Source organism: Phalacrocorax carbo, chromosome 1, assembly GCF_963921805.1.
Source record: "Phalacrocorax carbo chromosome 1, bPhaCar2.1, whole genome shotgun sequence".
In the NCBI taxonomy this organism is placed as follows: Eukaryota; Metazoa; Chordata; class Aves; order Suliformes; family Phalacrocoracidae; genus Phalacrocorax; species Phalacrocorax carbo.
Window position 1 is genome coordinate 192,852,190 of NC_087513.1, and position 14,368 is coordinate 192,866,557.

The 14,368-nt window shown below is 43.4% G+C and overlaps 1 protein-coding gene across 9 annotated transcripts in view; it reads left to right on the top strand.

The window, feature by feature from the left end:
* STARD13 (StAR related lipid transfer domain containing 13) overlaps positions 1-14,368 on the top strand; it is a 308,987-nt gene that overhangs the window by 174,265 nt on the left and 120,354 nt on the right. Inside the window, exon 1 of one of the 9 annotated variants that reach the window (XM_064441034.1) lies at positions 10,180-10,482. The exons of the other annotated variants lie outside the window; for them this stretch is intronic. Coding sequence (XP_064297104.1) covers positions 10,314-10,482 — 169 coding nt within the window. The 5' untranslated portion in view covers positions 10,180-10,313. Of the gene's footprint in view, positions 1-10,179; positions 10,483-14,368 lie in introns of those variants that run through there. 9 annotated transcript variants of the gene reach the window in all.

Below are 14,368 nucleotides of genomic sequence, written 5' to 3' on the forward strand. Positions count from 1 at the left end.
GACAACAACAAATGAGGAACACTGTGGGGTTGATTTGAAAGAGCGCTGTATATTCAGAAAGTGGGACAGGGAGGAAGCCTGGTAGAGGGACTTAATAGGGTGCTAGGGTAAACAGAGGGCAGACAGCAATATTTTCATCACGCTGGAACTGAGAGAGTAAAAAAGAAAGTCACAGCTGGTATGGACCTTATCAACCAACTCTCTTGGTCTGCCTATTTTGAACAGAGGGGGAATCAAAAGATGAGAAGTCGTCTTGGTAAGTTGTTGCTGGAGGAGGGAGGAGGATGTGCAAGGGAGTGTGTACAGAGCTCGAGGGGGGAGAGGTGGAGAAAGACAGTATGATCCAAGGCAGGATAGCCGATGTGGGGCAGCAGGGGGAGAAAGAGGGAACGTCTGCTGGAGAATAATTCACCCCACCTGCATTGCTGCAGGTTTTAGGCTCTCTCTGGTCCTTCCTGCTCACTGGTAGCATTTTCCAGAGGCAGGGTGTGAGGCAGGAGGAGTAGACTGCCTGCACTTTCTCAGGAGAAGCAATGTGGTGGCTGGCAAGGGAGCTATGGGAAGCCCTTTGCCCTGCATAGCTCCTGCTATTTGGCAGGCTCCCACTCTGTAATAAAAAAAAAAAAAAGGCACCTGCAGCTTATTGACCAAAATTACTTTATCCGTTTAGATACATCAATTCTACAGTGTCTATATAGCGCAGTGCGAACTGTGAGTTAAAAAAAAAAGGGCCAGAAAGAAAAACAGAGTCTAGAAATGGAAACCTTAAGTTGTGCACAGAGCAGTTGATTGCTGGGAGACAGAAAATCCTGATCAGGGACTGCTCCAGTTCATGAATATCTGTTTATATTGTAAACTGTTCTACTGCTGGTTTATTGTGGAAGGTCTGCCAGGGATTTTGGTTTTGTTTTGTTTTCAATAAAATTGTAACTTTGATACTCCTAAATTTTCTGACATGAGAAAGTATTAATTTGGGATTAAAAGCTATGGACATCATATATTCTTTTTCAGGCATACAGGACAATTAATGTACTGTCCACAGGAATTGATGTAGATTATGCTAAATTCTAGCTTTAGGTGAGGGATAAGTGATACATGCATATCCCATATTTCCCCTGGCTTCTTTATTTTTGAGGTTGCCGTTGCAAATTGTGCAGCCAGCTAAGAGTCCAAATGTGTTGGTCACACTTGCGGTGACATGGTGGGTCAGCCTTAAAGCTAGGCTAGTGACAAAGTTCACTGCTCATCCATATTATTTTCTGTGCAGGACCTATTCTCTGGTTCTGGGTTGCCCAAGATGGTAACCTGGGCAAGAGAAGAAAAGTTTATGTGCACCCTGTTCCCCAGGGCATGGGCAAGCACATACCCAGATGCCATGGGGACAGACCTCAGCTCTGTGCTGGATTCAGTGCCCTCACTCACTCTTGCAGCAACAGCATGGCACTGCCACGTGTCAGGCCAGATGGCCCTGCACTGTGCCAGCAGTGCTTGGTGCTACAACACTTAATTCAGTTTGCTTCGCCAGGGAGATGGGGGAGATGGAGGCAGAAAGTGTCACTGCAGCTTCGGCAGAGGGCATCCCTCCCAGGAACACTTGCCACCCCACGTAGCCCAAAATCGCACCATGCATCAGGCAAAACCCCAGCTTTCGTGGGTCTCCAGGAAGAGTAACCAGCAAAGGGATGGCTTTGCTCTACTTAGTGGCTGTCTTGGTGGTGGTGGCTCGGCAACTGTAGAAAAAAGGAGACATTTTAACTGTGAGTGAAAAAAAACACTTTATATGCATCCTGTAGAGTACTTCCTTATGTGCTAGGCTGAAGTCCAGCCTTAGAGTCAAGACCCAGCTTATGGGTTAGAGTGTATTCCTCTGTAGAGCCGCATGTACAAATGCTGCATCCTTGTTACGCAGTATTTATAAGATCTAATTACATGCATTTAATAATATATTGGGAAACCTGTGGCATTCTGCAAGGTTAAGCAGTAAGTGTCTCATCTGAAGGAACCTGCTACAGGTGTAGGACCATTTTGAAGGGTATTTATTTTCTCCTTCATTCATGCAATTACAGTAGATTTTAGCCTGACTTCAGTGGAGTGATATTACTTGTAAGGAAAATAAAGCTGCCCACAAAATTATATTTCCTTTTTTTTTACATATAGGTACCAAAGTAATTAAGCAATGCAAAGATTACTGTTGGTAGTCAGACAATTGGTACAGAGACAGGTTATACAACTTTGCTGAAGTCTTACAGCAAGTCACTGGCAGGTTGTCCTGTGCCCTAACAGTTGTGTCAGTCTGCCTCGCTGGACCAGAGGCTGATATCATGCAATGATTATTCATTGATTTCAAGGAGCCTGGAGAATTTTATGTTACCATGCACCAGTCCCATGCTGTTGTGTTTGAAATAGCGTTGCCAAGAGCTATTCTGTTCTGTCTTGAGTTTTTTTAATGTTTAAAAAAATCTAACCGTGGCATTGTCTCTTAGCACAGAGAGATGAAAAAATCCTCTCTCAAAACCAGGTCAAAACCTGAATATTTCCTCTCTTGCTCATTTCATCACCATGGTACTGGAGTCCTGTTGAAAAGAAAATAAATAGTGAAGCCCGCACATGAAGTCTGCAAAGGCATGAACCTTCAGCTGAGATAGGAATGTTTGCCTGTGGTCCAGAGTGACACTAGTAGTAGGGCTGTGTAGGGATTTACAATGTGTTTGGATAACATAAGAAACTAAGTTTATCTAAACACTTTCTTATGTTATCACTGTGTTATCCAAACACTTTGTTAGCGAGGCTGGGAGATTAGGATGTATGTTAGCCCACCACTACTTAAATATATTTGCACAGTTCCTGTGGGTTTAGTTTTTGGAACTTGTGTATAGATTTAGCAGATGGAGTTGCACTAAGGGTATGGAAACTACTTATAGCTCATTGCTGTCATAATAATCTCCAAATGCTTTGGCAGAGGCGGTCTGCCACCTGAAATGTCTTTCTCTTTTTTGACTTCTATTTTGACCTCTATTTATTAGCCAACCTTTTTTTTTTTTTTAATTTACTGTTGAGAACCGCTGTCTTTAGGGACTTCACACTGCAGGATGCTGACTATTCTTGGCTTGGGAAGAGTTCAGTTAAGGCCGGCGGAGTGTATATTCATATGCTGGTGTGGTTTGACTGAGAAAAAATGTGATGTTCAAAACTGAACAGGAATGAGACCAAAACGCCTAAATTAGCAGCCAGGCACTGGATGAAACAACCAACCCCTTGCAATGACTTTACCCACTGGCCAGGAGCACCTGGTCCCTTCTAAACCCCTGGGAGAGCAGAAGGGGCAGGAAGGTCACATCCTCTGAGCTGGTCATTGTGGCCAGCAGACCACCGGCTTACACTTCACCAGCAAATGTGCCAAGAGGGCATGGAGAGGTTGTGTCCAGGGAAATACTAGCTATTCTGCAGACTCCAGCCAGAAACCACAGGAGTGGATATTTTGATGCATGTATGCATTAGCAATGCTGTTACGATCCCACTTTTATATAGTCCACGAGGTGGGTGCAGGCTGGTTAGTTCACTTAAGAATATAGACTGGCTGCTCCAGGTCAGACCACAGCTCCCTCCAACCCAGTATTATGCATCGGCCAGCAGGCAGTTGCAACTATTTTGGGAAGAATGTAACACTAGGATAAGCATGTAGTGATGCTGTATACATTATATATCCTACCCGTGTTCATGTGGTTCAGGGAGGTCCTGAGCCATGAGCTGGAATTTTGTGCTTAATGGCCCTTGCTAGATTTTTCTTTCAGGAATTTACCTATTCTTTTTCGGGTTTTTTTTAAACTTTTCTAACTTCTGGCAGCCACAGCATCATCCGACAATGACTTCCAGGGGTCAGCTATGCAAATATGAAGAAATATTTATGTTCATTCATTTTGAACCTCTCCCGTGATCATTTCACTTACTGTTGCCAATGTCATTCACTGCGAGAAAAGACTGCAGCACTGCCAAGTGGTGGGCAGGCCTTTGTAATAGCATAATGATGTGTGTTGGTTTGCTGTCAATTAGTTTTCTGAAAAGTTTGAAAATCCTCTCTGCTTTTGTTTTGTACCTGCTGAGCACTTATATTGGATTTTCATAAACATGTCCAAGAGCTGTTTCCTCAGTGATAATAGCTCCATTAAATTCCATCACTGTGCACTGTGTACCTTTAGGGTGTTATTTCTCTGGTATATTTATCAGCATTCAAAAGCTACAGTTTTAATGCCTTCTCAATCAATATTGTAAGAACCTTCAGTATTTCCAACCAATTACTGTTTTGACTTCCCGCCTAATTTGGTATCGTCATTACATTTTGCCACCTCACTACTCAGTCTCTAAAAAAAAAGTGTGTGGAGAGTGGACAGAACAGGTTCCAACACTAATCTCTGTGAGAGTCTGCTGGAAACCTCACCCCATTGTGAACATGGAATATTTATTACCACTTTTGTTTCCTGTCTTTAAGCAGCCATTAAGGCACAAGTGGCCTTTTCCTTTTTATCCCTGATAGCTGAGCTTCTTTATGATCTCATGGTAGAGCATCTTGGAGGAGCCTTTGTCAAATCTGTTACTACTAATTTTTTTAATTTGATATCCCTGAGCTCCTCTGCAGGAGGACTGATGTGAGGAATCATTTCAGCTTTCTTGCCATGACCCTCATCTTTTTGGCTTTTTGCATACGTCCTTATTTCTGTAAGTTTGCCCGGGTGGGGCACTCACTGCCCTTTTCCCGCTGGTGTCCTTTGTGCCCCTAAATGCACTGCTGTCGTACTGGGCCTGCATATCATTTCTAATCCTCTGCTTGTGTTAGAGATGCCTTCCGTGGTTTGGCCAGGCCACTAATGCTTTTGTAATCAGGAGGTACATTTTATAATGGTACTATCTACTAAAGTGTGGGTCTTAAAATGCAAATGGATAATCCTCTGATGCTGGAATGGGTATGATAGAACAGAGGAAAAAGGTATAATGTACTAGTCAGAAGCCTCTTCACCTGGTTTGAAGTTAGTCAAGGGTGTCTCTAAGCCTTGCATAAGAAGTCTTGCTTAGCAATATTCATTTTTAAAACTCACTATCAGACAGTTGACATAGCCGCTGACTTGACTCCAGAACACATTAGTATCAGGCTTTCCAGTGAACGATCCTCTGTTGTAATGCTGTGCAGCTATTAGCCGCTTCCATCTCACTTCCTGAAGATGTCGAAATCTCATAACCTGTTTTCCTTTTGCCCCAGTCCAATTCCTGGCAGCCCCAGACAAGTCGCAGAGCCTCGGCACCCCAGCACGGCCTCAGGAAGATGGTCAAAGTGCCACTGAGGCAGAGGGAACCATTTCTGGCTGCTCTGGAGACCCTGCTGTTGCATGCCTTCTGTAAATGAGTTTGCAGTCTGTAGTACTCCCAGCTCATCTCTCAAACAAATGTCTGCGTTCAACAATAAAACATTTTTCCTAAACGGCAGGCACTGTCCTGATCCCAGAGATAGGATTCAACACATGTGAAGTCAGTGAGACCCTCATTATAAACACAGTTTTGTGTTCCCCACTTATGAGTTTTTTCTCTTCCTAACTTTGAGAAAGGAGGAATTGCCTGCTGTTAACACATGAGCTGCTGTGCAGTCATCTGTAAAGGCAGATACAGGTAAGAAATACAAGATGTGTGGATAGGATAGGGATAAGTCATGTGGGTAGGACTCAAATATAGTATATATTACATATATATTGGAGTTTTGGCCACAATCCAGCAAACTGGACTATTCTTCTACCTGCAGAATTATAGAAGGGAATCCAGAGATCAACAAGTTAAAAGCAGATGCCTGATTTTTTTTTCTTCTGTGCCTTGAAAACAAGAGTTTCCGGCTTCTTCTAACTACATGTCACTGATGTTAATAACAACTGTGCTCCTCCAGTGGTTAGGAAGCTGTGTTGTTCTCATAGCACCAGTGCTTTCAAATAATGAGAAGCCATCAAGCTGCCATTTAATTTTAGATGTGATATAACAAGATAAGTGCAACTAACAATAAAAGGAAAATGGGTCATGGCGGGAAGATCAAGTGGCTGATTACTGTGTGAGAACTTCAGGTTCAATCCAAGCCTGAAGAACTCCACGCCGTGGACAACATCATGGACCTATCTCACAGTTACTTAGGAGGGGTGAATTACAAGACATGAGTGAGCAGTCACATATACACACACACACACACATACATATACACACATGTGAATGCAAGTGGGAAAGTGCTGTTCATGTCAATTTGCCCTCAACTACCTCGCTGCCTATAGCATTGCCTCATGTTTGTATGAGTAATACTCTAAGGCCAAGGTGGTGCATAGAAAGTCACAATGTTGTTTTGCTCAGAAAAGCTGGTCGTAAGTGGATAGGTCGTTATCAGATGTATTTTAGCATTTGTAGACTACACCGCGCTGTTCTCTCCAGCTGATTACAGCACCCTGCTCTCAGTGATATGGAAGCAGATCACAAGTACTGCCTGTGATACTTCAGCATATGTGGATAGCCCTGGGGCAGGTTTTTTCTGCAAATAGTTTAGTCTTTCCCTCTCACACCAAATGCAGTTTCAGGGAGAAAAGGTAGAAGAGAGACATAAAAATCAATGAACAGAAAATCAAGTTGTAGTTTTGCCTATGAATGCATACAGAAAAGAGTACACATCCTTGAGCTGACTTTGTAAATTATACTAACAAACACTGCAGAGGTTGTCAGTAGTGCTCTGCTTTATTAATAAACCTTTAAGTGAAACTTCCTGACTTCCAGAATATTTCAGTATTCATCAAATCACTGTTTGTCACGATAGATGTCTAGCTGTGGCATGTAAGTATTACACTATAGATACAAATGTGGACATTTCTTATTCAGGTTTAAAATCACTAATCCCAGCTGTGGTTTTATGAAGGAACCTCCATTCTTGCATGGATCATTCGCCACATGGGAATGAGGGCTTGGGTTTCCATCTCATGGGCTGTGCTGCTGTCGTGACAGGCAGCAGTTTCAGGTGTGTGCTGGAGCTCCCCTGCAGTCTTTGTAAAATGCGTGGGGAAGCTTTAATCTTCAAGTGCTTTTATGAGACACATTAGCATGGAGTTCAATGTTGCTCTATTAACTATTCCAGAAACAGTCTGTAGACTGAGACTGAAATATTAATTAGCACTCTTGCATAACATCTTAGGCTTCTGTAGTACTTCATGTCTGAAAAAATGATGGCCAAAGGGGTTTCCTCATTTGAATGATGCATTTTTGAAAACAAGCAGTGAGTGTAAAGGCAGTCACCAACTGAGGAGACAGTCATTTTAGAAGTATGCAATGAGAACTACTTCTTTCCTCCACCGTGCACAACTTCAAGCACAGGAGCTTTCAAATGAGCACCGCAAGACCAGCTAACTCTTGTTGTTTCTTGTTTTATTTGACTACTATGTACGTGCTGGAGCAGAGCCAAAGAATTCAGCCTCGGCAGAGGCAGCTCTCAGCAGCACTAAGCCTGCAGCAGCCCTCTGGCTCTGAACTTGTGTTTGGACCCTTGTGTCGGGGAGGAAGGGAAGGTCATTGCCCAGCGACGGAGGCTCCTCATTCTGCCCTTCATGAGCACTGAGGTGTGCTGCTGGGGAAGCTGGGAGGGCAGCTCTGCCCTGTCGCTTACCCTCTGGCGGGGACTTGGGAAGGACGGGCAGCCACAAGGGCACTGGGGCTGGTGCTTTCTCTCTCTACAAGCAGGTAACTGGGCTTGTTGAGCCTTTAACGGCCTTGTTCCCTAGTCAATACCTTACTCAGGCTCTTGCCTTGGTTTTTGTTTCTTTGGGTGGGCTTTTGAAGCATTACATTTCTGTTAAACTGCTTCCTAGTGTTTGGAAATATTGCAAGGAAGAATGCAGAATCCCATTAGCTGAAAAAGTCAATGCATTTTCCAACAGAAAAAGAAATCCCTATGAAAATTTAAAGAGAGTGCTATGAAATGTTAATAGTTGCTTTTTCCACTAGCAATAGCATTTTATAAGTAGAATTAGATCAAAGGACTGTAGATTAATCAAATAAGAATTTCCCTGCATGGTGGTAATGTCTGTTTGGATAAATACTGTGCACATCATTGACACTCGGGAATCTCTGGGATATTTATTCTTCAAAAGACAGCAGCTAGTGACTGACACGCTGACTTGGCAAGCTGGGGTGGGAACGGAAACCATCCCTTCCCTGCTGCTCAGGCTCTCTCCACCCGCACCTGCGTGGCAATCCAGCCTCTGCTTTACACAGCAAGGCAGGGAACAGATGGGTCATTCCTGCTCCCTGGCTGCCAGTGACCAGCCCTGTTGGGGAGTGTGGATGGTGGTGGTGCCACCTTTTTCATCCTGAGTTTGAAGTCCCTGCTGGGAGCCTCTGAGAAAGCCATACCACCTCTCCTGGAGCAAAAACCAGCAAGTACAGGACTTGTGGGTGCTGTGGATGGTAGTAACAGGTAATGGAGGCTTTCAGTCTAGAGCATTCATTTTAAATTTCTAGTACCTGGAATTATATTTCTCCATTTTATGGCACTGCAAAAGTCCCACGTTGATTAGGAATAAAATTCATAAGGTGTAATAAGAACAGATTGCATCGCAGTAAAACCCTGCCCTAAGGGTTTGCACAGAGCAAAATTTTAATGTATAATTGTGAATGAGACAACTGACCTTTCCCCTCTCACATTTAGGTGGCTACCTCTGCCCTTGCAAGCTAGGCTGACTCTGGCCTTTGCGAGCAGGCGGGTCCCCAGCAATGCCACTCCATTGCCCTGCCCTGGTGGGCAGCCTCATCCAGCCTAGGGGTGGAAGGACAGCTCCGTCATACGAAAGCACATCGTGGCATATTGTTGGCCTCAAGGCTGGAGAACAGGACACAGACAATAATGTCTCCACAAGTAGATGGCCAAGTGGAGTCTGGGAAGGTCAAGATCCCCCATGGGTTGGGATGGGGATTGAGCCCCTTCTGCCCAGGGCTTGCAGCCACTCCAGCAGTGCTGTCAGCTCCCTGTCCCCCAGCTTGACACTGGCCTTATGGGAAGGTGAACGGATTTGGGAGGTGGCAGCATGGTTCCCGAGCTGTGCAGGGTCTGTGCTGGCTGGCCACCCAGCTGCTCCCCTCTGCCTTCCCCTGCCCTGCTACCTGCACAGGGCTTTTGGCAGGAGCCCGTTCAGCTGGGTTCATGGAAGAGCCTTCTGAATCACTGTCATTTCCAGTTTTGCGATTCTGTGAAATTGATCTCCAGGGCTGTGAAATTGCTTCCTGTGGGCCAGTGGTGCTCTCTCAGAAACTGTCTTGATGACAAAAGTCCTGGGCAAGAGTTCTGCTCCCTTAGAAATCAGTTCATGCTAGGGGTGTATCAAACCAAAATATTGGTATTTTAAAATGTAATGTAGCATTATTTGACAGGCATACTAGGAGGGCATTTTCAGTATATTTTTACTCAGATTTACTGCCCACTTGCTGATAAAAATGGCAATGTTCTGCTTCCATTTGATTAACTAAAGAAATTACATGTTTTGCAAACTCAGTGGTTGATATGTAAAACTGAATGAAAACAGGTGCCCCTCTGTCTGTTAAAAAAAAAAAGAAAAGAAAAAGATGTTATGGGGAGGAACCTGACGAACAGAGAATCTCTCCATCCCCTTCCCCTCTTCCCGGCTGTGACCAATTCTTGGTAGCACTAATATTAGGGACTCTTGGATTTTGTTTACTGCCGAGTGCCTGCTGCTAGGCGTTGTTGATTTTTTTTTCATCCCAAGGGCTTCATTTGTTCCAGTGCTCGTTGTACCGTGTGGTTTTGGGGATTCAGACAGCCCTTCCGTAAACGGACTTTTTCTTGGCAAGCAGGAGTATGATTTTTAGAAAACTAGTGAGGGCACCTTCTCCAGAGATGAGTCAACAGCTGGGTGACGTGGAGCAGAGGAGGAAAAAGTTTTCTGCAGCCCTGCATACTCTAAAACAGGCCTTCCCGAGTGTCTTCAACTTGTTTTTCTTTGCTTTGTGAAGCGGCCCGGTGCAGCCCCTCCGTGCTGGGCAAGCTCCGTCCATGCCGGGGCTGGCTGTCCCGCTCCGGCAGGCTCCACTTCCACGGGCTGGACTCGGAGCGATTGGCCCGTGCGGATCATGTGGGAGAAGCAGGAATCCTGAGTTGTAGCTTTTGGCACTCCTTTTTCTTTTAAAGCGTTTGCTCTTTTCAGCTCCCTAGGGCTTGTTGCCTCCCTCCTTTCATTACCCTGATTATAATCAGGAGTAGCCACGGTGGAGACTGACGGAGCGATTTTAAAGGAGCAGAGATGTTTAAGCAGGTGCCCAGGACTTCGGGCACAGGCTGTTACTACCTAAACTCGGTGTCACCTGAGGGCCAGGAGATGTACTTGCGATTCGATCAAACCGGCAGGCGCCCTCCCTACAGGACGAGCAGGATTCTTGCCCGTCACCAGCTACTGACGAAAATTCAGCAAGGTGAGTGAGTTACTGGCAGAAGCTCTTCTTAGCCTGACATTGCTGCAGGGTCTGCAGGTCCCCTTTTTCATAGGAGAACAGGTTTTAATGCCTCAAATTTCAGGCTTTTTTCCTGTCTCTATTCTGACCTATTCTGGCTAGAGTCAGACTTAGAAATAGTCATTCGTACCTTCTGTTTCTATACAAGCACGCATAATACAGAGAACCAAGAGACAAACACTAGTGCATGATTAGCTATTTAACTAAATTATCTTTTAATCATAAACTGCAGTCGCTTAGGTGCTGAAGTTCGTCTTTTCTGACTGCCAGAGCAGTTACTAGCAGCAGTATGTCTGCTCCAATTGCTGCAGGTAAAATGTGCTTGTGGTAAAGCACAGAGAGAGAATACATGATAATCTGGTTAAAAACAAAGCAGAAGTCCAGAGCGACTGGAAGAAGGCAGCTGGGATAACATCCTTTCGCAACAAGCATGTGTAACTGTCAGAGGATTAGAAAACTTGTCACAAGTCCCTAAAAATAATTGCTGACTTGGCTTCCTGCAGCTGCTTATGCAGTTATCCAGGCAGTCATTACAGATGTATTGATTTTGTTTTTCTGAATATACATCTACAGCACTAAAGCTAAATGCAGATTGGCCTCAGAACAAATCCTTTGGCCTATGCGTGCAATTTAAAACCATCTTCAGAATCATTAATGCAAAGATAAAAAAATAAAAGCCAAGTGTACAGATTTCTCCAGATTAAAAAGCAAATCAATAGATAGTTTTGTATTGATCATAGTTTTGTATAGCATCCTGTTTCAAAGAATACCGACTTCCAAAGTAGATATGTTCCTACATGCAGAAAAAGAGCATGTCATGTATTTGCCGTGAAAAAAAAATAAAATCCTGAAGGTAACAGTCACTTTCCTGACAGCTTGCAAAAAGATGTTTGATTTTGCTAACTAGGGGCAGGCATAGAGTTAACATCATTTACTGTCATATCTGGCAAATATCACAGAAATTGGTGTGAGCTTCTGACCAGCAGCAGTTAAATGGAGTGGCTATTTCTGTGTGCTGCCTTCCAGAAAGATTCTTTATATCCGTGGCTGTCAAACTCTGGCAGAAGTACAGTGATATAGTGATGGAACTTTTATTGCATTTGTAAAGAAAACAATACATAGTTCTTTGGCCAGCTTTTAAAAAAGATGGAAAAGATAGTTTCTGTGGCAATTAGGAAAAGGCAGTTATTTGCAAGGCAGTCTCAGGAACTGGTCATGTTTGAAGGATACTGGTCCTCACTGCAGCTCTAATTTCAGGAAGGATATTATGTCATTCTGGGTACCCAGTGTACAGCCTGGATTGAATGGAAAGAAAGGGTAATTGATTTATGTCCAGGTTTATTTGAAAATGTTTTGCATGCAGTGCTAGTACGAGCTTAATTTTCAAGCAGCAGCTGTGGATGAGATGGATTAACACAACTCCTCTACCTGTCGCAGCGCTGTTTAATGTTCCCTCTTGTAACCTGTCAGCTGTCTGGGACAGCCAGGGCTGCGAAAGCCACGCAGCAGTGCCGATGCTTTTGAGAGGCTGCGTGGTGGGACAGAGAGGAGTTTCCCAACTGTAACTTTTCAGCCTGCAGCTTGTTGCATGGATTGTCAGTCTGTGGTGAACAACTGCTGCTCTGCCACAGCTTTCCAACCTGTCCCACACAGAGCTGTGCGAAATGATGTTTGTATAGCGTCTTGATGATGTGATATCTGTTACAGTTCAGTATGGGAAATAATTGTGTATTTCAGATCACTATGAATACATTGTTGATTCCTTCACTTCTTTTATTCATGGGAAACTGGGGACAGAGGCAACTGTTGGTTAAGTGTCAGTTCATCAGCAATAATGAAATTATGTGTGCAAATAGGCACTGATGTCTGTGTATGAGTCTGTATGTATGAATATACACATCTAGTAGAAAATCCTATGCAAAGTACACATTTTTTCCACAGTGCCCCAACTACTGAGTAATAATTTTGTTACAATAGCTGTGTTAGTAATACCAAAAAAGCTAAGTCTAGCTAGTATAACTCAATCTGAAACCTCCAGTTTACACTCTGGATGAAACCCTAGACCCAACAGTGTGACTGACAGGACCTTTAGGAAGGTTCACTGGGTGAGCGTGTCTCCCTCTGTGCCTGCCTTATTCAGACTGTAAGTAGTGTGAGGACACTGCAGACTGTCCCAGTCCCAGCGCCAGTCCCAGAGGGTACTGGAAGAGTACTGTAATATGGGTGGAGGAATCAGTCTGTCCTTTTAGAGGTGAGTGAGTTTTACCCTATTGGCGAGTGGGATTCATTACTAACGGAGTGCCATAGAGCAGCTTATCAAGAATGTATTGAAAAGTAAATCAGGAGATGCAAGGTGAAAACCAAAACTTGCTTTACCCATGACTGTAAATCATTATTTAGTCTTCTTGAATTCATATGTCCTTGAATCATACATTTTAAGGCCGTTAAGACAATGCATTTCAATATTGCTACCCCAATTCTTGTGTTAACACCGCCCCATTTAATCATTGTTTGAATTATAACATATGTTTAGAAAAACATCCAGCCTGCATTTTAATATCGCTGGAACAGTGAATCCTGCCTAGTTAATTGCTTTACTGAAAACAGATCTGCCACATGTTTAAGTGCTAAGCTGCCTTGGGGCTTGTTTGAATACCTGCTCTCTACTTCTCATGCAGATATTTTTCAGTTGCTGTTTTTCCAACTGGAGGCACCTACAGTAGGAAACACTGAAGTTTTTACATCAGGTATATTTTTCCTTAGTGAAAGAAAATTATTTACAAAATCCAGTGTGTACAATTTACAATGTATAGAGCAGTCAAAGCGTCCATTCCAGATAGGAACGTGGTACGCTAATGCAGTGTAATGCAAAGTGTTGCATATGCTTCTATCTTTTGGGTCATTAGCTGCACGTATGATTCCAAACGGTGCTAAATTACTCTATCATACTGTGCAAGACAATGTTTCTTCCTCCTTTAAAAACATATTTGCTGAAGATTTCCTTTGTATTTTCCTTTGGTGTTAGTTAAAAATAAACTAAATGAATCATTAGAGGAATTATACTATTTAATCATTTCTAAAAAGAAAACCACCACAAGGGAAATGAAAGGAACTAGACTGTTATTTTAATCAGATTATACTTTGAAAGTCCTAAATATTTGGTTTATGTACACCACTGACTCCTTGAGGCAGAATTATGTGGTAGCCTGTGAATGTGAGTAGTAATTATCTGTCTGATATTAAGCAGGTATTTTCAAAATGTGGTCTTTTGATGATTCCCTTTCCCCCATAAGCCCGTTAGTTTCCATGCTGAAGGGGACACATGCCTCAGCATAAAGGAACAGGGTGTAGCATGCTTGGTCTGAGGTATTTATTCAAACTGTGTATGCAGTAACTGTATGAGAATTCATTAATGATTACTCATGTTCTCTTTAAATAAATAAGGTGGTGACTTTCAAGAATTTATATTACATAGAATCATAGAATTGTTTAGGTTGGAAAAGGCCTTTAAGAGCATCAAGTCCAACCATTAACATGACACTCCCAAGTCCACCAATAAACCATGTCCGTAAGCACCACGCCAACATGTCTTTTAAACAGCTTCAGGGATGGCGACTCAGCCACTTCCCTGGGCAGCCTGGTCCAATGCTTGACAACCCTTTCAGTGAAGAAATTTTTCCTAATATCCAATCTAAACCTCTCCTAGTGCAATTTGAGGCCATTTCCTCTTGTCCTATCACTTGCTACTTGGGAAAAGAGACAAACACCCACCTCACCACCGTCTCCATTCAGGTAGTTGTAGAGAGCGATAAGGTCTCCCCTCAGCCTCCTTTTCTCCAGGCTAAAC